At 72.6% G+C, this 25,692-nt stretch overlaps 1 protein-coding gene across 1 annotated transcript in view; it reads left to right on the top strand.

Moving 5' to 3' along the window:
- The window catches only part of LOC141738201 (SCO-spondin-like), a 94,247-nt gene that overhangs the window by 48,125 nt on the left and 20,430 nt on the right, over positions 1 to 25,692 (top strand). The window contains 17 exon segments of the mRNA XM_074573392.1: positions 925 to 1,104; positions 1,251 to 1,373; positions 2,468 to 2,594; positions 4,223 to 4,348; positions 4,445 to 4,536; positions 4,647 to 4,808; positions 6,038 to 6,290; positions 6,389 to 6,447; positions 12,240 to 12,404; positions 13,940 to 14,106; positions 16,446 to 16,553; positions 16,556 to 16,611; positions 18,939 to 19,159; positions 20,224 to 20,265; positions 20,414 to 20,587; positions 22,112 to 22,297; positions 23,282 to 23,449. Coding sequence (XP_074429493.1) covers positions 925 to 1,104; positions 1,251 to 1,373; positions 2,468 to 2,594; positions 4,223 to 4,348; positions 4,445 to 4,536; positions 4,647 to 4,808; positions 6,038 to 6,290; positions 6,389 to 6,447; positions 12,240 to 12,404; positions 13,940 to 14,106; positions 16,446 to 16,553; positions 16,556 to 16,611; positions 18,939 to 19,159; positions 20,224 to 20,265; positions 20,414 to 20,587; positions 22,112 to 22,297; positions 23,282 to 23,449 — 2,409 coding nt within the window.

Raw genomic sequence — 25,692 nt, 5'->3', positions numbered from 1 at the left:
GGGCCACCATGGGTTGGGACCATCATGGGCTGGGGCCACCATCATGGGCTGGGACCACCACAGGCTGGGACCACCATGGGCCAGGGCCACCATGGGTTGGGACCATCATGGGTTGGGGCTACCGTGGGGTGGGACCATCATGGGCTGGGACCCCCAAGGGCTGGGACCCTCATTGGCTGGGACCCCCATTGGTTGGGACCACCATCATGGTTTGGGACTTCCACCATGGGGTGGGATGACCATGGGCCAGGGCCACCATCATGGGCTGGGACCACCATGGGCTGGGACCACCATCATGGTTTGGGACTTCCACCATGGGGTGGGATGACCATGGGCCAGGGCCACCATCATGGGCTGGGACCATCATGGACTGGGACCACCGTGGGCTGGGGCCACCATGTCTTGGACCACCATGGTCTGGGGCCACCATGGGCTGGTACCACCATCATGGGTTGGGACCATCATGGGTTGGGACCATCATGGGCTGGGGACACCATGGGGTGGGACCACCATCATGGGCTGGGACCATCATGGGCTGGGGACACCATGGGGTGGGACCACCATCATGGACTGGGACCACCATGGGCCAGGGCCACCATGGGCTGGGACCACCGTGGGCTGGGACCTCCATGTCTGGGACCACCATGGTCTGGGACCATCATGGTCTGGGACCACCATGGACTGGGACCACCATGGACTGGGACCCCCATGTGTGGGACCTCCATGGCCTGGGGCCACCATGGGCCAGGGCCACCATGGGCTGGGACCACCATCATGGGTTGGGGCCATCATGGACTGGGACCCCCAGGGGCTGGGACCCCCAGGGGTTGGGGCCACCATGGGGTGGGACCGCCATGGGGTGGGACCCCCAGGGGCTGGGACCCCCACGTGCTGATGCCACCCCCCCCCCCGTCCTCCCCCCAGTGCCGGGGGGCTGGGCAGCCTGGGGGCCCTGGTCCCCCTGCGACGCCTCCTGCGGGGGGGGCGTGCGGAGCCGCCTGCGGAGCTGCAGTGACCCCCCCCCGAAAAACGGGGGTCGGCCCTGCCCGGGGGGGGCCCTCCAGGTCCAGCCCTGCAACCTCCAGCCCTGCGGGGACCCCCCAGGTATGGGGCTGGGGGGGGGGAACACGGCACCCCTTGGGGGGTGGTTTCGGGGGGGGGGGGACAGACACCCGGCGCTGGGGTGATGGGGGGGGGGGGGGAACCATCACCCCGTCCCTGAGCGCCCTCCCCACCCCCCCCACCCCCAGCCTGTGCCCCCCCGATGGTGTTTGTGCGGGGGGGCGACTGCGAGGGGGGGCGGCTGCCCCCCTGCCCCCCAACCTGTGGGGACCTGAGCGCCAACGGCACCTGCCCCAGCCCCTGCCAGGAGGGTGAGAGCCGGGGGGGGGGGGCACGGGGGGGGGCAAAGGGGGCTGGGGGGGCTTGGGGGGCACAGGGGGCTGGGGGGGCTTGGGGGACATGGGGGGCACAGGGGGCCGGAGGGCACTGGGGGGACTGGGGGGGCATGGGGGGCTGGGGGGCACAGGGGGGTGGGGGGGCTTGGGGGGCTGGGGGCCATGGGGGGCATGGGGGGGCTGGGGGGGCACTGGCGGGGCTGGAGGTGGACATGGGGGGCCGGGGGGGGCCCTGGGGGGCACAGGGGGCTTGGGGGAGCTGGGGGACGTGGGGGGACACAGGGGACACAGGGGGTGGGGGGCACGGGGTGACAAAGTGGGGGGCTGGGGGGGGACACGGGGGAATTGGGGGGGACACGGGGGGCTGCGGGGGGACGCAGTGGCCTGGGGGGGCAGCGTGGTGACAGAAAGGGGTCTGGGGGGGGGGGGCACGGGGAGGTGGGGGGCGGCGTGGTGACAAAATGGGGGGCTGGGGGGGGGGACACGGGGCATTGGGGGGGACACGGGGGTCTGGGGGGGACACGGGGGACACAGGGGGTGGGGGGCACGGGGTGACAAAATGAGGGGCTGGGGGGGGACACGGGGGTCTGGGGGGGACACGGGGGACACGGGGTGGGGGGCACGGGGTGACAAAATGGGGGGCTGGGGGGGGACACGGGGGACACAGGGGGTGGGGGGCACGGGGTGACAAAATGGGGGGCTGGGGGGGGACACGGGGCGTCGGGGGGGACACGGGGGACACAGGGGGTGGGGGGCACGGGGTGATAAAATGGGGGGCTGGGGGGGGACACGGGGGCCTGGGGGGGACACAGGGGCCTGGGGGGGACACAGGGGGTGGGGGGCACGGGGTGATAAAATGGGGGGCTGGGGGGGGACACAGGGGCCTGGGGGGGACACAGGGGGTGGGGGGCACGGGGTGACAAAGTGGGGGGCTGGGGGGGGACACGGGGCGTTGGGGGGGACACAGGGGCCTGGGGGGCAGCGCGGTGACAGAAGGGGGGTGTGAGGTGACAAAAGGGGGGTGTGGGGTGACAAGGGGGCTGACACCCCCCCCCCCGCCCCCCCCGCAGGGTGCCGGTGCCCCCCGGGGCTGTTCCTGCAGGCGGGGGGGTGCGTGGGGGCCGGGGGGTGTCGGTGTCACCTCCCCGGGGGACAGCGGGGACCCGGCGAGGCCTTCGCCTGGGGCTGCCGCCGGTGGTGAGCGCTGGCCCCCGGCCCCCCCCGAGCCCCCCGCCGTGTCCCCGCGTGTCCCCACGTCCCCCCCCCCCCGCGCTCCCTGGGGTGTCCCTTGGTGTCCCCGCATCCCCCCCCCGCGCCCCATCGAGGTGTCCCTCACATGTCCCCGTGTCCCCCCACCTTGCCTGTGCCCCATGGGGGTGTCCCTGTGACCCCCCGAGCCCCCCTGCGCCCCCCCGGGGTGTCCCTCGGTGTCCCCGTGTCCCCCCCCCTGCGCCCCATCGGGGTGTCCCTTGGTGTCCCCATGTCCCCCCCCTGCGCCCCCCGGGGGTGTCCCTCGGGTGTCCCCGTGTCCCCCCACCCTGAGCCCCCGTCGGGGTGTCCCCGTGTGTCCCCACGTGCCCCCCCCCCCCCCCGCACCCTGTCGGGGTGTCCCTCAGTGTCCCCACGTCCCCTGCCCACCCTGTGCCCCCCCTGGGGTGTCCCTCGGGTGTCCCCGTGTCCCCCCACCCTGAGCCCCCCCCCTGGGGTGTCCCTCGGGTGTCCCCGTGTCCCCCCACCCTGTGCCCCCCCTGGGGTGTCCCTCGGGTGTCCCCGTGTCCCCCCCCCGCGCCCCATCGGGTGTCCCTTGGTGTCCCCGTGTCCCCCCCCTGCGCCCCCCTGGGGTGTCCCTCGGTGTCCCCGTGTCCCCCCCCCTGCGCCCCATCGGGGTGTCCCTTGGTGTCCCCGTGTCCCCCCCCTGCGCCCCCCTGGGGTGTCCCTCGGTGTCCCCGTGTCCCCCCCCCTGCGCCCCATCGGGGTGTCCCTCGGTGTCCCCACATCCCCCCCCCCCCCCCATGCCCCGTGGGGGTGTCCCCATGTCCCCCCTCCCTGCCTATGCCCCCCTCGGGGTGTCCCTCGTGTGTCCCTGTGACCCCCCCGACCCCCCCCCCGTGCCCCATCGGGGTGTCCCTCACCCGTCCCCATGTCCCCTCACCCTGCACCCCCCCCCCCCGGGGTGTCCCTCGGTGTCCCTGTGTCCCCCCACCCTGAGCCCCCGTCGGGGTGTCCCCGTGTGTCCCCACGTGTCCCCCCCCCCGCACCCTGTCGGGGTGTCCCTCAGTGTCCCCACGTCCCCTGCCCACCCTGTGCCCCCCCCACGGGGTGTCCCTCGGTGTCCCCGTGTCCCCCCACCCTGTGCCCCCCCCCGGGGGTGTCCCTCGGGTGTCCCCGTGTCCCCCCCCCCTGTGCCCCCCCCCCCCCGGGGTGTCCCTCGGTGTCCCCGTGTCCCCCCACCCTGTGCCCCCCCCTGGGGTGTCCCTCGGGTGTCCCCATGTCCCTCCACCCTGTGCCCCCCCCCCCCCGGGGTGTCCCTCGGGTGTCCCCGTGTCCCCCCACCCTGTGCCCCCCCCCCCCCGGGGTGTCCCTCGGGTGTCCCCGTGTCCCCCCACCCTGTGCCCCCCCCCCCCGGGGGTGTCCCTCGGGTGTCCCCGTGTCCCCCCACCCTGAGCCCCCGTCGGGGTGTCCCCGTGTGTCCCCACATCCCCCCCCCCCCGCACCCTGTCGGGGTGTCCCTCAGTGTCCCCATGTCCCCCCACCCTGTGCCCCCCCCCCCCCCCGGGGGTGTCCCTGGCGTGTCCCCGCGGCCGACCCCGCTGCCCGTCCCCCAGCGTGTGCCAGGCCGGGACGGTGACGTGCCAGGCCGTGGCCTGTGCCGTGGCCTGCGGCTGGTCGGCCTGGTCGCCGTGGACCCCCTGCCGCGGCGGCTGCGGCGCGGGCACGCAGGAGAGGTTCAGGTGTGGGGCTGGCGAGGCTTTCCCCCCGCCCCACGGCGCCCCACGGCGCCCCGCGGCACCCCACGCCGGGGGTGACGACGTGCCACCTTCCCGCAGGTCACCCTCCAACCCGGCGGCGGCCGGCGGCGGAACCCCCTGTGCCGGGGCGGCCCGGGAGACGCGGGAGTGCCACCAGCCCTGCGACACCGGTGGGTGCCCACCGGGTGCCGGCGCCGGAGGGTGGACCCCCCCCCCCCCACGTCCACCCCGGTGCCACGGCGGCCCCTGGAGCGCCCGGTTGTCCTCGTGTCCCCGGCAGAGCCCGGCTGGGGCGCCTGGACGGCGTGGGCCGCCTGTTCGGCTACCTGCGGCGCGGGGGAGCAGAGCCGGCGTCGCCACTGTGCCAGCCCGGCCCGCGGCGCCCGCAACTGCACCGGGCCCCACCTCCAGACCCGCCACTGCAACACCCAGCCCTGCCGAGGTGGGTGCCACCGGACGGGACCCGCCGCCCGGCGCTGCCGGTGACCGACGATGCCCGGTCTCAGTGGCCAGGAGTGCCGCGGGTGGCCGATGCCCGGTCCCGGTGCCCGGCAGTGCCAGGGGCGGCCGTTGCCCGGCATCACCAGTGGTAGCCAATGCCCGGTCCTGGTGCCCGGCATCACCGGTGGCAGGCGATGCCCAATCCCGGTGCCCAGCGGTGCCAGGGGTGGCCATTGTCCGGCATCACCCGTGTTGGCCGATGCCCAGCCGCGGTGCCCGGCGTCACCCATGGCAGACCATGCCCAGCCCCGGTGCCCGGCAGCACCCGTGTTGGCCAATGGCCAGTAGTGCCGGGGGTGGCCGATGCCCATTCCTGGTGCCCGGCATCACCCGTGCCAGCCGATGCCCATCCCCGGTGCCCGGTATCACCAGCGGCACACCATGCCCATTCCCGGTGACCAGCATCGCCAGTGGTTCCCGGTGCCCATTCCCGGTGCCCGGCGTCACCGGTGCCAGCCGATGCCCATCCCTGGTGCCCGGTGTCACCGGTGCCAGCCGATGCCCATCCCCAGTGCCCGGTATCACTGGCACCACAGTCCTGGTGCCCGGCAGTGCCACTGGTGCCTGGTGCCCATCCCTGATGCCCGGCGTCACCGGTGCCAGCCGATGCCCATCCCCGGTGCCCGGTATCACCAGCGGCACACCATGCCCATTCCCGGTGCCCGGCATCGCCAGTGGTTCCCGGTGTCCGGTGTCACCGGTGCCAGCCGATGCCCATCCCCGGTGCCTGGTATCACCAGCGGCACACCATGCCCATTCCCGGTGCCCGGCAGCACTGGTGGTTCCTGGTGCCCATCCCCGGTGTCACCAGTGGCACACCATGCCTGTTCCTGGTGCCCGGCATCGCCAGTGGTTCCCGGTGCCCATTCCCGGTGCGTGGCGTCACCGGTGCCAGCCGATGCCCATCCCCGGTGCCCGGTATCACCAGCAGCACACCATGCCCAGTCCTGGTGCCCGGCATCGCCAGTGGTTCCCGGTGCCCATTCCTGGTGCCCGGCATCGCCAGTGGTTCCCAGTGTCCGGTGTCACCGGTGCCAGCCGATGCCCATCCCCGGTGCCCGGTGTCACCAGCGGCACACCATGCCCATTCCCGGTGCCCGGCATCGCCAGTGGTTCCCGATGCCCGTTCCCGGTGCCCGTCGACCCCCCGCTGCTCTCTCTCCTTGGCAGCGCGGTGCCCGTCGGCCATGGTTTACCGGACGGCGGAGGAATGCCTTGAGGCCGGGGGGCCTTGCCCGCGGCTGTGCCGGGACCGCGAGGCGGGCGCGGAGTGTGCCAGCCTGTGCCGCGCCGGCTGCGCCTGCCCGCCGGGGCTACTGCTGCACAACGGCACCTGCCTGGCACCCCACCGCTGCCCCTGCCACCACCGCGGCCGCCTCTACCAGCCCGGGGACGCCGTGGCCCTCGACGCCTGCAATAACTGGTGGGGTGACGGCGTCGCCGGCGCCACCCGCCCCCGGGTGTCCCCCCCACCCGCCCCCCGTCCCCCCCCGTCCCCCTCACCCGCCCCGTCTCCGGCAGCACCTGCAGCGCCGGGGCCATGGTGTGCGGCAACGAGACCTGCCCAGGTACTGGCCACGGTGGGGCTGGGGTTGGGCTGGGGGGGCCGGGGCGCCCGCGGGGGGTCTGTCAGCCGTGGGTGGGGGTCCCCGGGGTGGGGGTCCCGATGACGGGTGGCCCTTGGGGTTGGGTGCCCCCAGGGTGGGTGTCCCTTGAGGTTGGGTGCCCTCAAGGTGGGTGTCCTTGGGGTTGGGTGCCCCCAGGGTGGGCGCCCTCAAGGTTGGTGCCCCTGGGAAGGTGTCCCCGGGGGTGGGTGTCCCCATGATGGCCGTCCTTGGGGTCAGGTGTCCCTGGGGTGGGTGTCCTTGGGTTGGGTGCCCCCAGGGTGGGTGGCCCTGGGGTTGGGTGACCTCAAGGTGGGTGTCCTCGGGGTTGGGTGTCCCCGGGGTGGGCAGCCCTTTTGTTGTGTGTCCCCAGAGTGGGTGGCCCTTGGGTTGGGTGACCTCAAGATGGGTGTCCTTGGGGTTGGGTGCCACCAGGGTGGGCACCCTCAAGGTTGGCACCCCTGGGAAGGTGTCCCCAGGGGTGGGTGTCCCCATGATGGCCGTCCTTGGGGTCAGGTGTCCCTGGGGTGGGTGTCCTTGAGTTGGGTGACCTCAAGGTGGGTGGCCCTTGGGTTAGGTGCCCTCAAGGTGGGTGTCCTCGGGGTTGGGTGCCCCCAGGGTGGGCGCCCTCAAGGTTGGCGCCGCTGGGAAGGTGTCCCCAGGGGTGGGTGTCCCCATGATGGCCGTCCTTGGGGTCAGGTGTCCCTGGGGTGGGTGTCCTTGGGTTGGGTGCCCCCAGGGTGGGTGTCCCTTGAGGTTGGGTGCCCTCAAGGTGGGTGCCCTCGGGGTTGGGTGCCCCCAGGGTGGGCGCCCTCAAGGTTGGCGCCCCTGGGAAGGTGTCCCCGGGGGTGGGTGTCCCCATGATGGCCGTCCTTGGGGTCAGGTGTCCCTGGGGTGGGTGTCCTTGGGTTGGGTGACCTCAAGGTGGGTGGCCCTTGAGGGTGGGTGCCCTCAAGGTGGGTGTCCTTGGTGTTGGGTGCCCCCAGGGTGGGGGTCCCTTGAGGTTGGGTGCCCTCAAGGTGGGTGTCCTTGGGGTTGGGTGCCCCCAGGGTGGGCGCCCTCAAGGTTGGTGCCCCTGGGAAGGTGTCCCCCGGGGGTGGGTGTCCCCGTGATGGCCGTCCTTGGGGTCAGGTGTCCCTGGGGTGGGTGTCCTTGGGGTTGGGTGCCCCCAGGGTGGGTGTCCTTGGGGTTGGGTGCCACCAGGGTGGGTGTCCCTTGAGGTTGGGTGCCCTCAAGGTGGGTGTCCTCGGGGTTGGGTGCCACCAGGGTGGGCGCCCTCAAGGTTGGTGCCCCTGGGAAGGTGTCCCCGGGGGTGGGTGTCCCCGTGATGGCCGTCCTTGGGGTCAGGTGTCCCTGGGGTGGGTGTCCTTGGGGTTGGGTGCCCCCAGGGTGGGTGTCCTTGGGGTTGGGTGCCACCAGGGTGGGTGGCCCTGGGGTTGGGTGCCCTCAAGGCAGGCGTCCCCTGGGGTGGGCGTCCATGGAGTGGGTGCCCCCAGGGTGGATGTCCCTTGAGGTTGGGTGCCCTCAAGATGGGTGTCCTTGGGGTTGGGTGCCACCAGGGTGGGCGCGCTCAAGGTTGGCGCCCCTGGGAAGGTGTCCCCGGGGGTGGGTGTCCCCGTGATGGCCGTCCTTGGGGTCAGGTGTCCCCTGGGGTGGGTGTCCTTTGGGTTGGGTGCCCTCAAGGTGGGTGGCCCTGGGGTTGCGTGACCTCAAGGTGGGTGTCCTTGGGGTTGGGTGCCACCAGGGTGGGCACCCTCAAGGTTGGCGCCCCTGGGAAGGTGTCCCCGGGGGTGGGTGTCCCCATGATGGCCGTCCTTGGGGTCAGGTGTCCCCTGGGGTGGGTGTCCTTGGTTTGGGTGCCCTCAAGGTGGGTGTCCTTGGGGTTGGGTGCCACCAGGGTGGGTGTCCCTTGAGGTTGGGTGCCCTCAAGGTGGGTGTCCTCAGGGTTGGGTGCCACCAGGGTGGGCGCCGTCAAGGTTGGTGCCCCTGGGAAGGTGTCCCCGGGGGTGGGTGTCCCCATGATGGCCGTCCTTGGGGTCAGGTGTCCCTGGGGTGGGTGGCCCTTGGGTTGGGTGCCCTCAAGGTGGGTGTCCTTGGGGTTGGGTGCCCCCAGGGTGGGTGTCCCTTGAGGTTGGGTGCCCTCAAGGTGGGTGTCCTCGGGGTTGGGTGCCACCAGGGTGGGCACCCTCAAGGTTGGTGCCCCTGGGAAGGTGTCCCCGGGGGTGGGTATCCCCATGATGGCCGTCCTTGGGGTCAGGTGTCCCCTGGGGTGGGTGTCCTTGGGTTGGGTGTCCCCAGGGTGGGTGTCCCTTGAGGTTGGGTGCCCTCAAGATGGGTGTCCTTGGTGTTGGGTGCCACCAGGGTGGGCGCCCTCAAGGTTGGTGCCCCTGGGAAGGTGTCCCCGGGGGTGGGTGTCCCCATGATGGCCGTCCTTGGGGTCAGGTGTCCCCTGGGGTGGGTGTCCTTGGGTTGGGTGCCCCCAGAGTGGGTGTCCCTTGAGGGTGGGTGCCCTCAAGGTGGGTGTCCTTGGGGTTGGGTGTCCCCGGGGTGGGTGTCCCTTGAGGTTGGGTGCCCTCAAGGTGGGTGTCCTTGGGGTTGGGTGCCCCCAGGGTGGGCGCCCTCAAGGTTGGTGCCCCTGGGAAGGTGTCCCCCGGGGTGGGTGTCCCCGTGATGGCCGTCCTTGGGGTCAGGTGTCCCTGGGGTGGGTGTCCTTGGGGTTGGGTGCCCCCAGGGTGGGTGTCCTTGGTGTTGGGTGCCACCAGGGTGGGTGGCCCTTGGGTTGGGTGCCCTCAAGGCGGGCGTCCCCTGGGGTGGGCGTCCATGGAGTGGGTGCCCCCAGGGTGGGTGTCCCTTGAGGTTGGGTGCCCTCAAGATGGGTGTCCTTGGGGTTGGGTGTCCCCGGGGTGGGCGCGCTCAAGGTTGGCGCCCCTGGGAAGGTGTCCCCGGGGGTGGGTGTCCCCGTGATGGCCGTCCTTGGGGTCAGGTGTCCCTGGGGTGGGTGTCCTTTGGGTTGGGTGCCCTCAAGGTGGGTGGCCCTGGGGTTGCGTGACCTCAAGGTGGGTGTCCTTGGGGTTGGGTGCCACCAGGGTGGGCACCCTCAAGGTTGGCGCCCCTGGGAAGGTGTCCCCGGGGGTGGGTGTCCCCATGATGGCCGTCCTTGGGGTCAGGTGTCCCCTGGGGTGGGTGTCCTTGGTTTGGGTGCCACCAGGGTGGGTGTCCCTTGAGGTTGGGTGCCCTCAAGGTGGGTGTCCTTGGGGTTGGGTGCCACCAGGGTGGGCGCCGTCAAGGTTGGCACCCCTGGGAAGGTGTCCCCGGGGGTGGGTGTCCCCATGATGGCCGTCCTTGGGGTCAGGTGTCCCTGGGGTGGGTGGCCCTTGGGTTGGGTGCCCTCAAGGTGGGTGTCCTCGGGGTTGGGTGCCCCCAGGGTGGGTGGCCCTTGAGGTTGGCTGCCCTCAAGGTGGGTGTCCTTGGGGTTGGGTGCCACCAGGGTGGGCACCCTCAAGGTTGGTGCCCCTGGGAAGGTGTCCCCCGGGGTGGGTGTCCCCATGATGGCCGTCCTTGGGGTCAGGTGTCCCTGGGGTGGGTGTCCTTGGGGTTGGGTGCCCCCAGGGTGGGTGTCCTTGGGGTTGGGTGCCACCAGGGTGGGTGGCCCTGGGGTTGGGTGCCCTCAAGGCAGGCGTCCCCTGGGGTGGGCGTCCATGGAGTGGGTGCCCCCAGGGTGGGTGGCCCTTGAGGTTGGGTGTCCCCGGGGTGGGTGTCCCTTGAGGTTGGGTGCCCTCAAGATGGGTGTCCTCGGGGTTGGGTGCCACTAGGGTGGGCGCCCTCAAGGTTGGCGCCCCTGGGAAGGTGTCCTCGGGGGTGGGTGTCCCCATGATGGCCGTCCTTGGGGTCAGGTGTCCCTGGGGTGGGTGGCCCTTGGGTTGGGTGCCCTCAAGGTGGGTGTCCTTGGGGTTGGGTGTCCCCGGGGTGGGTGTCCTTGAGTTGGGTGTCCCCAGAGTGGGTGTCCCTTGAGGTTGGGTGCCCTCAAGGTGGGTGTCCTTGGTGTTGGGTGCCACCAGGGTGGGTGGCCCTTGGGTTGGGTGCCCTCAAGGTGGGTGTCCTTGGGGTTGGGTGCCCCCAGGGTGGGTGTCCTTGGTGTTGGGTGCCACCAGGGTGGGTGGCCCTTGGGTTGGGTGCCCTCAAGGTGGGTGTCCTTGGGGTTGGGTGCCCCCAGGGTGGGCGCCCTCAAGGTTGGCGCCCCTGGGAAGGTGTCCCCAGGGGTGGTTGTCCCCGTGATGGCCGTCCTTGGGTGCCACCAAGGTGGGTGTCCCTGGGCTTGGGTGTCCTCGAGGTGGGTGCCCCTCAGGGCGGGAGTCCCTGGGGTGGGTGCATGGGGTGGCAGGTGGTGCCATGGGGTGCCACGGGGTGCCGTGGGGCGGGTGAGTGGCAGGGGGGGCACGGGGCGACACTGGGTGCCGTGGGGCGCGGCGTGGTGCCCTGCGGAGCAGGGAGGTGACACGGGCGCCGCGCGGTGCCCACGCGGTGCCTGTCTGCTGCCACGCCGTGGGGCCCAGCGTGGTGCCCTGTGGGGCAGTGTGGGGCAGCGTGGTGCCCTGTGGGGCAGTGCCGTGCCGTGCCGTGCCGTGTGCTGCAGTGCGGTGCAGCGCGGTGTCATGACACGCAGTGCGGGGCTGCGCAGCGCGGCGTGGCAGGGCGTGGTGCCCCGTGGCGCGGTGCCGTGCCATGCCGCGCGGTGCGGTGTCACACGGTGCAGGGTGGCACTGCGCGGTGCCGTGCGGTGCCGTGCAGTGCGGCGCTGCCTGGTGCCATGGGGTGCAGCGTGGCGCAGTGCGACATGGTGCGGTGCAGTGCCACACAGCGCGGTGCAGTGCGGTGCCATGCCATGCAGGGCCGCGCAGTGCCGTGCCGTGCCGTGCAGTGCGGTGCCATGTAGCGCAGGGTGGCACAGTGTGGTGCCGTGCAGTGCGGCGCCATGCTGTGCCGTGCGGTGCCGTGCGGTACCGTGCAGTGTGGTGCCATGTGGTGCAGTGTGGCACAGTGTGGTGCCGTGCAGTGCCGTGCAGTGCCATGCCGTGCAGTGCCATGCCATGCCGTGCAGTGCCATGCAGTGCCGTGCAGTGCCATGCCGTGCAGTGTGGCACAGCGTGGTGCCGTGCCGTGCAGTGCCGTGCAGTGCCGTGCCGTGCCGTGCAGTGCCATGTAGTGCAGTGTGGCACAGCGTGGTGCCATGCAGTGCCATGCAGTGCCGTGCCATGCCATGCCATGCAGTGCTGTGCTGTGCCATGCAGTGCCGTGCCGTGCAGTGCTGTGCCGTGCCGTGCAGTGCCGTGCCATGCAGTGCCGTGCCGTGTCATGCAGTGCAGTGCCGTGCCGTGCCATGCAGTGCCATGCAGTGCCGTGCCATGCAGTGCCGTGCCGTGCCGTGCCATGCAGTGCAGTGCCGTGCCGTGCCGTGCCGTGCCGTGCCGTGCAGTGCCATGCAGTGCAGTGCCGTGCCGTGCCGTGCCGTGCCGTGCCATGCAGTGCCGTGCAGTGCTGTGCCGTGCCGTGCAGTGCCATGCAGTGCCGTGCCGTGCCGTGCCGTGCAGTGCCATGCAGTGCCGTGCCGTGCAGTGCGGTGTGGCACAGCGCGGTGCCGTGCGGGCGATGCAGTGGGCGCAGCCCCCCCCCTTTTCCCGGGGGCGCCGTGGGTCGGGGTGCCGTGGGCCGTGGGGCAGCCACCCTCTGGGGCTGACCCCCTTCCCCCCCCCCCCGGTGCCACCCCGCAGAGGAGCCGTGGGGCGCGGGGTGGCCGTGGGGCTCCTGGTCGCCGTGGGGGCCCTGCAGCGCGTCCTGCGGGGGGGGCGAGCGGCTGCGGCGGCGGCGGTGCCACCAGCCCCACTGCGCCGGGCCCGGCCTGCAGAGCCAGCGCTGCCACGGCCACGTCTGCCGCGGTGAGTGCCCTGCCCCACTGCCCTGCCCCATAGCCCTGACCCATAGCTCTGACCCACTGCCCTGCCCCATAGCCCTGACCCACTGCCCCGACCCACAGCCCTGCCCCATAGCCCTGACCCACTGCCCTGCCCCATAGCCCTGACCCATAGCTCTGACCCACTGCCCTGCCCCATAGCCCTGACCCACTGCCCCGACCCACAGCCCTGCCCCATAGCCCTGACCCACTGCCCTGCCCCATAGCGCTGACCCACTGCCCCGACCCACTGCCCTGCCCCATAGCTCTGACCCATAGCTCTGACCCACTGCCCTGCCCCATAGCCCTGCCCCACTGCCCTGCCCCATAGCCGTGACCCATAGCGCTGACCCACTGCCCTGCCCCACTGCCCTGACCCATAGCTCTGACCCATAGCTCTGACCCACTGCCCTGCCCCATAGCCCTGCCCCACTGCCCTGCCCCACTGCCCTGCCCCATAGTCGTGACCCATAGCGCTGACCCACTGCCCTGCCCCACTGCCCTGCCCCATAGCGCTGACCCACTGCCCTACTCCGTAGGCCAGCCCTATAGCCCTGCCCCATAGCCCTGACCCACTGCCCTGCCCCATAGCGCTGACCCACTGCCCTACTCCGTAGGCCAACCCTATAGCCCTGACCCATAGCCCTGCCCCACTGCCCCAACCCACAGCCCTGCCCCATAGCCCTGACCCACTGCCCTGCCCCATAGCACTGACCTGCTGCCCTACTCCGTAGGCCAGCCCTATAGCCCTGCCCCATAGCCCTGCCCCACTGCCCCGACCCACAGCCCTGCCGCATAGCCCTGACCCACTGCCCTGCCCCATAGCGCTGACCCACTGCCCTGACCCACTGCCCTGACCCACATCCCTGCCCCATAGCTCTGACCCATAGCCATGCCCCACTGCCCTACTCCATAGGCCAGCCCTATAGCCCTGACCCATAGCTCTGCCCCATTGCCCTGCCCCACACCCCTGCCCCATAGCACTCACCCATTGCCCTGACCCATACCCCTGCCCCACACCCTTGCCCCATACCTCTACCCCACAGCCCTACCTCATACCCCTGCCCCATACCCACGCCCCACAGCCCTGCCCCATACCACTACCCCATAGCCCTACCCCATCCCCCTGCCCCATATCCCTGCCCCATCCCCCTGCCCCACAGCCCTGCCCCATCCCCCTGCCCCATATCCCTGCCCCATACCCCTACCCCATATCCCTGCCCCATGCCCCTGCCCCACAGCCCTACCCCATCCCCCTGCCCCATATCCCTGCCCCATACGCCCGCCCCACAGCCCTACCCCATCCCCCTGCCCCATATCCCTGCCCCATACCCCTGCCCCACAGCCCTGCCCCATCCCCCTGCCCCATATCCCTGCCCCATACCCCTACCCCATAGCCCTACCCCATCCCCCTGCCCCATACCCCTGCTCCCGGCCTGCCCCAGGGCTGGCCGTGGGGCACCCCAGCCCCACGGCCAGCCCCCCCCCGGCGGTGGGTGCTGAGGGGGTGCCGTGGGGCAGAGACGGGCTGCCCGGGGGGGCGGCAGTTCCGGGAGTGCCGGGGGGACGAGGGGTGTCCCTTCAGCTGCGCCCACCTGTGGGGCCGGGTGGGCTGCGCCGGGGGGGGCTGCGCCGAGGGCTGCCACTGCCCCCCCGGCACCCTCCTGCACCGCGGCGCCTGCCTGCGGGTGAGCCCCGGCACCCAAGGGTGCTGCTCCCCTCCCCCGCCCTGGGGGTCACCCCCTGGGTGCCGCCTCCTCCTGCGCTGGGGGGTGGGGGCTCCCCAGGCCCGTGGGTGCTCCTTGGGGTGGTGGGTGCTCCCGGGGGTGGTGGGTGCTCCTCGGGACGATGGGTGCTCCTGGAGGTAGCGGGGGCTCCCCAGGTCCGTGGGTGCTCCTTGGGACGATGGGTGCTCCTGGGGGTGGTGGGTGCTCCTGGGGGTGATGGTGGGTGCTCCTGGGGGTTGTGGAGGCTCCCCAGGTCCATGGGTGCTCCTTGGGACAATGGGTGCTCCTTGGGGTGATGGTCGGTGCTCCTCGGGACGATGGGTGCTCCTGGAGGTAGGGGGGGCTCCCCAGGTCCATGGGTGCTCCTTGGGGTGGTGGGTCCGCCTTGGGACGATGGGTGCTCCTGGAGGTAGCGGGGGCTCCCCAGGTCCATGGGTGCTCCTTGGGGTGGTGGGTGCTCCCGGGCGTGGTGGGTGCTCCTCGGGATGATGGGTGCTCCTGGAGGTAGGGGGGGCTCCCCAGGTCCATGGGTGCTCCTTGGGATGATGGGTGCTCCTGGGGGTGGTGGGTGCTCCTTGGGGTGGTGGGTGCTCCTGGGGGTGGTGGTGGGTGCTCCTCGGGACGACAGGTTCTCCCGGGGTGGGTGGGTGCTCCCCAGGGTTAGTGGGCGCCACCTGGGACGATGGGTGCTCCTGGAGGTACCAGGGACTCCCCAGGTCCATGGGTGCTCCTTGGGATGATGGGGGCTCCGTGGAACAATGGGTGCTCCTTGGGGTGGTGGGTGCTCCTGGGGGTGATGGTGGGAGCTCCTTGGGACGATGGGTGCTCCTGGGGGTGGTGAGGGCTCCCCGGGTCCATGGGTGCTCCTTGGGGTGGTGGGTCCTCCTTGGGACAATGGGTGTTCCCGGGGGTGGTGGGTGCTCCTTGGGACAATGAGTGCTCCCGTGGGTGGTGGGTGCTCCTTGGGACGGTGGGTGCTCCTGGAGGTAGCAGGGACTCCCCAGGTCCATGGGTGCTCCTCGGGATGATGGGGGCTCCGTGGGACAATGGGGGCTCCTTGGGGTGGTGGGTGCTCCTGGGGGTGATGGTGGGGGCTCCTTGGGACGATGGGTGCTCCTGGGGGTTGTGGGGGCTCCCCAGGTCCATGGGTGCTCCTTGGGACGATGGGTGCTCCTGGGGGTAGTGAGGGTTCCCCAGGTCCATGGGTGCTCCTTGGGACAATGGGTGCTCCTTGGGACGATGGGTGCTCCTGGGGGTTGTGGAGGCCCCCCAGGTCCATGGGTGCTCCTTGGGACACTGGGTGCTCCTGGGGGTGATGGTGGGAGCTCCTTGGGACAATGGGTGCTCCTGGAGGTAGCGGGGGCTCCCCAGGTCCATGGGTGCTCCTTGGGACAATGGGTGCTCCTTGGGGTGGTGGGGGCTCCTGGGGGTGATGGTGGGTGCTCCTTGGGACGATGGGTGCTCCTGGGGGTTGTGGAGGCTCCCCAGGTCCATGGGTGCTCTTGGGGGTGGTGGTGGGTGCTCCTGGGGACGACGGGTTCTCCCGGGGTGGGTGGGTGCTCCCCAGGGTTGGTGGGCGCCACCTGGGACGATGGGTGCTCCTGGGGGTGGTGAGGGCTCCCCAGGTCCATGGGTGCTCCTTGGGACGATGGGTGCTCCTTGGGGTGGTGGGTGCTCCTGGGGGTGATGGTGGGTGCTCCTTGGGACGATGGGTGCTCCTGGAGGTAGGGGGGGCTCCCCAGGTCCATGGGTGCTCCTCGGGATGATGGGTGCTCCTTGGGACAATGGGTGCTCCTGGGGGTGATGGTGGGAGCTCCTTGGGGTGGTGGGTGCTCCTGGGAATGATGGTGGGAGCTCCTTGGGACGATGGGTGCTCCTGGGGGCTTGTGGGAGCTCCCCAGGTCCATGGGTGCTCCTTGGGACGACAGGTGCTCCTGGGGGTGGTGGGTGCTCCTTGGGGTGGTGGGTGCTCCTGGGGGGTTGTGGGGGCTCCCCAGGTCCATGGGTGCTCCTTGGGATGATGGGGGCTCCTGGGGGTGATGGTGGGTGCTCCTTGGGACAATGGGTCCTCCTTGGGGTGATGGTGGGTGCTCCTTGGGACGATGGGTGCTCCTGGGGGTGGTGAGGGCTCCCCAGGTCCGTGGGTGCTCCTTGGGGTGGTGGGTCCTCCTTGGGACAATGGGTGCTCCTGGGGGTTGTGGGGGCTCCCCAGGTCCATGGGTGCTCCTGGGGGTTGTGGGTGCTCCTGGGGGTGATGGTGGGAGCTCCTTGGGCCGATGGGTGCTCCGGGTGCGGCGCAGGAGTGTCCGTGCCTGCTGACGGCCCGGCTGCTGCGGGAGCTGCACAACGGCTCGGCCCCCCCGGGCCGCCCCCCGCCCCCGGGGCGACCCCCCCCGGCCCCACCACCCCCGCGCCCCCCCGCGAGCTGCCCCCCGGCGCCACCCTCCAGGCGACCTGCGCCAACTGGTGAGCGCCCGGCACCCGCCAACCCTCCCCCGGCACCCAGCACCCCCCTCCCCTTCCCCACCACCCACCGCCCACCGCCCTTCCCCACCCACCGCCATGCGCCCACTGCTCGGCACCCACCGCCCTTCCCCACCACCCACCACCCACCGCCCGGCACCCGCTGCCCTTCCCCACCCAGCACCCGGCACCCACCGCCCTTCCCCACCACCCAGGACCCCCCTCCCCTTCCCCACCACCCACCACCCACCGCCCACCGCCCTTCCCCACCCAGCACCCGGCACCCACCACCCAGGACCCCCCTCCCCTCCCCCACCACCCAGCACCCACCGCCCTTCCCCACCCAGCACCCGGCACCCACCGCCCTCCCCCACCACCCAGGACCCCCCTCCCCTTCCCCAGCACCCACCACCCACCGCCCTTCCCCACCCACCGCCATGCACCCACTGCCCGGCACCCACCGCCCTCCCCCACCACTCATCGCCCACCACCCACCGCCCTTCCCCACCCAGCACCCGGCACCCACCGCCTGGCACCCACCGCCCTCCCCCACCACCCACCGCCCTTCCCCATCCACCGCCTGGCACCCACCGCCCTCCCCCACCACCCAGGACCCTGCTCCCCTTCCCCAGCACCCCACGGCCCTTCCCCACCCACTGCCATGCACCCACCACCCGGCAGCCACCGCCCTTCCCCACCCACCGCCATGCGCCCACTGCCCAGCACCCACTGCCCTCCCCCACCACCCCTCTCCAGCACCCCCCTCCCCTTCCCCACCACCCACCACCCACCGCCCTTCCCCACCCAGCACCCGGCACCCACCGCCCTCCCCCACCACCCATCGCCCACCACCCACCGCCCACCGCCCTTCCCCACCCACCACCCGGCACCCACCGCCTGGCACCCAACGCCCTTCCCCACCACCCACCACCCACCGCCCTTCCCCACCCACCGCCATGCGCCCACTGCCCGGCACCCACTGCCCTCCCCCACCACCCCTCCCCAGCACCCGCCACCCTTCCCCGGCACCCAGCACCCCCCTCCCCTTCCCCACCACCCGGCACCCACCGCCCTCCCCCACCACCCAGGACCCTGCTCCCCTTCCCCAGCACCCACCGCCCTTCCCCACATCCCAGCACCCCACGGCCCTTCCCCACCACCCACCACCCACCACCCGGCACCCGCCGCCCTCCCCCACCACCCAGGACCCTGCTCCCCTTCCCCACCACCCCACAGCCCTTCCCCATCACCATGTGCCCCACTGCCCCTCCCCACATCCCACCACCCCACTGCCCTTCCCCACCACCGTGTGCCCCGCAGCCCTTCCCCACAGCCCTTCCCCACCCACCACCATGCACCCACTGCCCGGCACCCACGGCCCTTCCCCACCCACCGCCGTGCGCCCACCGCCCTCCCCCAGCACCCACCGCCCTTCTGCCCTTCCCCACCACCCCACAGCCCTTCCCCACCACCGTGTGCCCCACTGCCCCTCCCCCCAGCCCAGCACCCCACAGCCCTTCCCCACACCCCACTGCTCTGCCCCACTGCCCCTCCCCACAGCCCAGCACCCCACAGCCCTTCCCCACACCCCACTGCTCTTCCCCACAGCCCACTGCCCTTCCCCGCCACCATTTTTCACCCCACAGCCCTTCCCCACATCCCAGCACCCCACAGCCCTTCCCCACACCCCACAGCCCTTCCCCACTGCCCCACAGCCCTTCCCCACACCCCACAGCCCTTCCCCACTGCCCCACAGCCCTTCCCCACATCCCACTGCCCTTCACCGCCACCATGTGCCCCACTGCCCTTCCCCACAGCCCACCACCCCACAGCCCTTCCCCACATCCCACTGCTCTTCCCCACCACCATTTTTTACCCCACTGCCCTTCCCCACATCCCAGCACCCCACAGCCCCTCCCCACCACCATGTGCCCCAATCCCCTTCCCCACATCCCACCGCCCCACAGCCCTTCCCCACACCCCACAGCCCTTCCCCACAGCCCACTGCCCTTCCCCGCCACCATTTTTCACCCCACAGCCCTTCCCCACATCCCAGCACCCCACTGCCCTTCCCCACACCCCACTGCCCTTCCCCACCACCATTTACCCCCACTGCCCTTCCCCACATCCCACTGCCCCACAGCCCTTCCCCACTGCCCCACTGCCCTTCCCCACAGCCCACAGCCCTTCCCCACCACCATTTACCCCCACTGCCCTTCCCCACATCCCACCGCCCCACAGCCCTTCCCCACGGCCCCACTGCCCTTCCCCGCCGCCCACCCCCTGCCCCACGGCTGCCCCCTGACTGTCCCCCCCCCTCTGCCCCCCAGCACCTGCCTGCACGGCCGCCTGCGCTGCTCGGAGCCGGGGTGCCCTCGGGACGGGGGGTTCGGGCCCTGGGGGCCCTGGGGTCCCTGTTCCCCCAGCTGTGGGGGGCTGGGGCTGCGGAGCCGCTGGCGGGGCTGCACCAGCCCCACACCTGCCCACGGGGGCCGCGACTGCCAGGGGCCCCGCAGCGACAGCCAGTACTGCCACAGCCCCGACTGCCCCGGTGGGTCACAGCGCCGCCGTGGGGCACGGACCAGCCCCGTCCCCTGCGCCGTGGGGCACGGACCCATCCCCGTCCCCTCTGCCATGAGTCACAGCCCCGCCGTGGGGCACGGACCAGCCCCTCCGGCGTGGGTCACAGACCATCCCCGTCCCCTCTGCCATGGGTCACATCCCCGCCATGGGGCACGGACCATCCCCATCCCCTCCACCATGGGGCACGGGCCCATCCCCATCCCCTCCACCATGGGGCACGGACCAGCCCCGTCCCCTCTGCCATGGGTCACATCCCCGCCATGGGGCACGGACCATCCCCATCCTCTCCACCATGGGGCACAGACCCATCCCTGTCCCCTCTGCCATGGGTCACATCTCCGCCATGGGGCACGGACCATCCCCATCCTCTCCACCATGGGGCACGGACCCATCCCCGTCCCCTCTGCCATGGGTCACAGCCCCACCGTGGGGCACGGACCATCCCCGTCCCCTCCACCATGGGGCACAGACCCATGCCTGTCCCCTCTGCCATGGGTCACAGCCCCGCCATGGGGCACGGACCATCCCCTCCGCCGTGGGGCACGGACCCATCCCCGTCCCCTCCACCATGGGGCACGGACCCATCCCTGTCCCCTCTGCCATGGGTCACGGCCCCATCTCCATCCCCTCTGCCGTGGGTCACAGATCATCCCCGTCCCCTCCGCCGTGGGTCCCAGCCCCATCCCCGTCCCCTCTGCCCTGTTGTGGGTCCCAGCCCCATCCCCATGTCATGCTGTGGGTCCCAGCCCCATCTCCATCCCCCCCTGCCGTGGGTCCCAGCCTCAGCCCCGTCCCCCTTGCCCTGCTGTGGGTCTGCTGTGGGTCCCTAATGTCATGCCGTGGGTCCCAGCCCCTCTTCCATGGGTCCCAGCCCCGTCCCCAGCCCCTCCGCCCTGCCGTGGGTCCCATCCCCATGGCACACCGTGGGTCCCAGCCCCCCTCCCCACGGAGCCGTGGGTCCCACCGCCCCACGTGCGTGTGTATGTGGGGCGGGGGGGGGTGTCACCGCCTCTGCTCTCCCCCCCCCCGCAGCCATGGCCGCCCCCACGCCCGGGCTGGGCCCCACCGCCCCAGGTGAGGGCTGTGCGATGGCGGCGGGGGGGCGGACGGGACCCCCAACTTGGGGGGCGAGGGTCTGCGATGGGGTGTGGGTCTCATGGGGAGCCTTCCTCTGGGGCAGGGGCCAAGGAGGAGGAGGAGGAGGAGGAGGAGGAAGGGGGGGGGGAGGCCGAGGCCGCCCTGGGCCCCTGGTCGCCCTGGACCCCCTGCTCCCGCACCTGCACCCGCCCCGAGGCGCCGGCCACCAAGAGCCGCAACCGGACTTGTGGGGGGCTGCCCCACTGCGGGGGGGACGGGCACATCCAGCACCTGCCCTGCAACCTGCCCCACTGCTCAGGTGGGCCTGGGGGGGGGTGGTGGGGGGCTGCCCCACGGCACGGGGAGGGGGGTGGTGGTGGGGGGGAAAACCCTGCCCCACTGCTCAGGTGGGCCTGGGGGGGGTGGTGGGGGGCTGCCCCACGGCACGGGGAAGGGGGTGGTGGTGGGGGGGAAAACCCTGCCCCACTGGTCAGGTGGGCCTGGGGGGGGGTGGTGGGGGGCTGCCCCACGGCACGGGGAGGGGGGTGGTGGTGGGGGGGAAAACCCTGCCCCACTGCTCAGGTGGGCCTGGGGGGGGTGGTGGGGGGCTGCCCCACGGCACGGGGAGGGGGGTGGTGGTGGGGGGGAAAACCCTGCCCCACTGCTCAGGTGGGCCTGGGGGGGGTGGTGGGGGGCTGCCCCACGGCACGGGGAGGGGGGTGGTGGTGGGGGGGAAAACCCTGCCCCACTGCTCAGGTGGGCCTGGGGGGGGGTGGGGGGCTGCCCCACGGCACGGGGAGGGGGGTGGTGGTGGGGGGGAAAAAACCTGCCCCACTGCAGTGGGGGGGGGCGGGGGGGATATGGGGGGACCCTGCCCCACTGTGTGTGGGGGGAAACCTGCCCCACTGTGATGGGGGGCTTGGGGGGGGGGGGGGTCCTGCCCCACTGCATGGGTGTGCTGGGGGGGCTGCCCCACTGCACGGGGTGGGGGGGGGGAAACCCTGCCCCACTGCGGGGGGGTGGGGGGGATATGGGGGGAACACCTGCCCCACTGTGGTGGGTGGGCTGTGGGGGGGTGGAATCTGCCCCACTGCATAGGGGAGCTATGGGGAGTGGGGGGGGGGAACCTGCCCCACTGCCCAGGGGTGCTATGGGGGGGACCCTGCCCCACTGCTCTGGTGAGGGGCTAGAGCCTGGGTTGGAGGGGGGGCGGGGGGGATGGTCCTTGTGCCCCACTGCGGCGGTGGGGCTGGGGGGTCACTGACCCCCACCTGGGCTCTGTGGGGCTGGGGGGTGTGTGTGTGACCCTGTGCCCCCCCACTCAGGGCTCTGTGGGGCTGGGGGGGTTTGTGTGACCCTGGGACCCCCCACCCGGGGCTCTGTGGGGCTGGGGAGGGGGGTGTGTGTGACCCTGTGCCCCCCCACCTGGGCTCTGTGGGGCTGGGGGGGGGGTTTGTGTGACTCTGGGACCCCCCACCTGGACTCTGTGGGGCTGGGGGGTGGGTTGTGTGACCCTGGGACCCCCCACCTGGACTCTGTGGGGCTGGGGGGGGGGTTGTGTGACCCTGGGACCCCCCACCTGGACTCTGTGGGGCTGGGGGGGGGGTTGTGTGACCCTGGGACCCCCCACCTGGGCTCTGTGGGGCTGGGGGGGGTTTGTGTGACTCTGTGCCCCCCCACCCAGGGCTCTGTGGGGCTGGGGAGGGGGGTGTGTGTGACCCTGGGACCCCCCACCTGGGCTCTGTGGGGCTGGGGGGGGTTTTGTGTGACCCTGGGACCCCCGGCCTGGGGATCTATGGGGCTGGGGTGGGGGGGTATGTGACCCTGTGCCCCCCCGCCTCAGCCCCCGGGGGCCGGGACTGCGCCTGGACGCCGTGGGGGCCCTGGGGGTCCTGCTCCCGCAGCTGCGGGGGGGGGGTCCAGCTCCGCCTGCGCGCCTACACCCCCCCCGGCCCGGGGGGCCGCTGGTGCCCCCACGTCCTCAGCGCCCACAGCCAGCGCCGCTACTGCGGGACACGGGCCTGCCAGGGTGGGGGGCACGGGGGGGCTGGGGGGCGGGTTGGGGGGCAGCATGGGGGGCTGGGGGGCTCAGGAGGTGGGATCGGGGGAGCTGGGGGTCTCAGGGGGGGCTAGGGGGCTGGTTGGGGGTCTCAGGGGGGCTGGTTGGGGGGCAGCATGGGGGGGCTGGGGGGCTCAGGAGGTGGGATCGGGGGAGCTGGGGGTCTCAGGGGGGCTGGGGGGCTGGTTGGGGGTCTCTGGGGGGCTGGTTGGGGGGCAGCATGGGGGGCTGGGGGGCGGGTCGGGGGTCTCAGGGGGGCTGGTTTGGGGCAGCATGGGGGGCACACAAGGTGGGATCGGGGGACCTGGGGGTCTCAGGGAGGCTGGGGGGGCTCCTTGGGGGTCTCTGGGGGGCTGGGGGGAGGGTTGGTGGGTGTGGGGGGGGCTGTGGGGGCTGGTTGGGGGGCAGCATGGGGGTCTGGGGGAACGGTTGGGGGGTCTCAGGGGGTCTCAGGGGCTGGTTGGGGGTCTCTGGGGAGCCGTGGGGCAGGTTGGGGGTCTCGGAGGGGGCAGGCTGGGGGTCTCGGGAGGGGGGGGGGGCTGTGGGTCTGGTTGGGGGTCTCTGGGGAGCCGTGGGGCAGGTTGGAGGTCTCGGGGGGGGGCTGGTTGGGGGATCTTATGGGAGCCGTGGGGCAGGCTGGGGGTCTCGGGGGGGGGGAGGCTGTGGGGCTGGTTGGGGGTCTCGGGGGGGTCTGGTTGGGGGTCTCTGGGGAGCCGTGGGGCAGGTTGGGGGTCTCGGGGGGGGGGGGGGGCGCTGTGGGTCTGGTTGGGGGTCTCAGGGGAGCCGTGGGGCAGGCTGGGGGTCTCGGGAGGGCTGTGGGGCTGGTTGGGGGGGGTCTCAGTGGAGCCGTGGGGTCTCGGGGGGGGGGGGGGAGGGCGGTCGGTGGGTGCGGGCGCTGCCCCCCCCCCCCAAGTGACGCCCCCCCCTCCCCCCCCCCCCCCCGCCGTGGGCCAGCTCCCGGCGGCTGGTCGCCCTGGGGCCCCTGGTCGCCCTGCGACCGCTCCTGCGGGGGGGGGCGCTCCCTGCGCAGCCGCTCCTGCTCCCGGCCCCCCCCCAAGAACGGCGGCGCCGCCTGTCCCGGGGAGCGGCTGCGGCTGCGGCTCTGCAACCCCCAGCCCTGCGGTAGGGGGGGTGTGGGGGGGTTTGGGGGGGTATGGGGGGCTTGGGGGGCTTGGGGTCTATGGGGGGGTTCCCGGAGGTGGGGGGCTATGGGGGGATAGGGGAGGCTGGGGGGGTGGGGGGCTATGGGGGGCTTGGGGGGCTTGGGGTCTATGGGGGGTTCGGGGGGCTATGGGAGGCTGGGGGGCTATGGGGGGCTTGGGGGGCTTGAGGGGCTATGGGGGGGTTCCCGGAGGTGGGGGGCTATGGGGGCTGTGGGAGGCTGGGGGGGTGGGGGGCTATGGGGGGGTTTAGGGGGGTGGGAGGGATAGGGGGGGCTGGGGGGCTATGGGGGCTCGGGGGCTATGGGGGGCTATGGGGGGCTATGGGGGCTGTGGGAGGCTGGGGGGCTATGGGGGGGTTTAGGGGGGTGGGAGGGATAGGGGGGGCTGGGGGGCTATGGGGGCTGGGGGGCTATGGGGGCTATGGGGGGTTCCGGGGAGTGGGGGGGCTATGGGAGGATAGGGGGGCTTGGGGTCTATGGGGGGTTCGGGGGGCTATGGGAGGCTGGGGGGCTATGGGGGGCTTGGGGGGCTTGAGGGGCTATGGGGGGGTTCCCGGAGGTGGGGGGCTATGGGGGCTGTGGGAGGCTGGGGGGGTGGGGGGCTATGGGGGGGTTCCCGGAGGTGGGGGGCTATGGGGGCTGTGGGAGGCTGGGGGGGTGGGGGGCTATGGAGGGGTTTAGGGGGGTGGGAGGGATAGGGGGGGCTCGGGGGCTATGGGGGCTATGGGGGGTTCCGGGGGGTGGGGGGGCTATGGGAGGATAGGGGGGCTTGGGGTCTATGGGGGGTTCGGGGGGCTATGGGAGGCTGGGGGGCTATGGGGGGCTTGGGGGGCTTGGGGTCTATGGGGGGGTTCCCGGAGGTGGGGGGCTATGGGGGGATAGGGGAGGCTGGGGGGCTGGGGGGCTATGGGGGGGTTTAGGGGGGTGGGAGGGATAGGGGGGGCTGGGGGGCTATGGGGGCTGGGGGGCTATGGGGGCTATGGGGGGTTCCGGGGAGTGGGGGGGCTATGGGAGGATAGGGGGGCTTGGGGTCTATGGGGGGTTCGGGGGGCTATGGGAGGCTGGGGGGCTATGGGGGGCTTGGGGGGCTTGAGGGGCTATGGGGGGGTTCCCGGAGGTGGGGGGCTATGGGGGCTGTGGGAGGCTGGGGGGGTGGGGGGGCTATGGGGGGGTTTAGGGGGGTGGGAGGGATAGGGGGGGCGGGGGGGCTATGGGGGCTCGGGGGCTATGGGGGCTATGGGGGGTTCCGGGGGGTGGGGGGGCTATGGGAGGATAGGGGGGCTTGGGGTCTATGGGGGGTTCGGGGGGCTATGGGGGGCTTGGGGGGCTTGGGGTCTATGGGGGGGTTCCCGGAGGTGGGGGGCTATGGGGGGATAGGGGAGGATGGGGGGCTATGGGGGGCTATGGGGGCTGTGGGAGGCTGGGGGGGTGGGGGGCTATGGGGGGGTTTAGGGGGGTGGGAGGGATAGGGGGGGCTGGGGGGCTATGTGGGCTCGGGGGGCTTGGGGGTCTATGGGGGGTTCAGGGGGCTATGGGGAGCTTGGGGGGCTGAGGGGCTATGGGGGGTTCTGGGGGGTGGGGGGGCTATGGGGGGCTGGGGGGAATAGGGGAGGATGGGGGGCTATGGGGGCTATGGGGGGCTGTGGGGGGGTTTAGGGGGGTGGGAGGGACAGGGGGGGCTATGGGGGCTCGGGGCGATGGGGGGTTCGGGGGCCTGGGGGGGATAGTGGGGGTTCGGGGGGTGGGGGGGAAATAGGGGAAGCTGGGGGGCTATGGGGGGCTGGGGGCATAGGGGAGGATTGGGGGCTATGGGGGGCTATGGGGGCTTGGGGGGCTGGGGGGCTATGGGAGGCTATGGGGGGCTATGGGGGGCTGTGGGGGCTGCGGGGGGCTATGGCGGGCTGGGGGGGCTGTGGGGGATAGGGGAAGCTGGGGGGCTCTGGGGGCTTGGGGGGCTATGGGGGGCTATGGGGGCTATGAGGGGTGCGGGGGGTGGGGGGGATAGGGGGCTATGGGGGGCTCTGGGGGCTCTGGGGGCTTGGGGGGCTATGGGGGGCTATGGGGGGCTGGGGGCCTATGGGGGCTTGGGGGATTATAGGGGGCTGCGGGGGGCTATGGCGGGCTGGGGGGGCTGTGGGGGATAGGGGAAGCTGGGGGGCTCTGGGGGCTTGGGGGGCTATGGGGGGCTATGGGGGCTATGAGG

Source organism: Larus michahellis, chromosome 2 (genome assembly GCF_964199755.1).
Source record: "Larus michahellis chromosome 2, bLarMic1.1, whole genome shotgun sequence".
In the NCBI taxonomy this organism is placed as follows: domain Eukaryota; kingdom Metazoa; phylum Chordata; class Aves; order Charadriiformes; family Laridae; genus Larus; species Larus michahellis.
The sequence above is the reverse complement of the archived record's forward strand: the minus strand, read 5'-3'. Positions and strand labels throughout refer to the sequence as shown.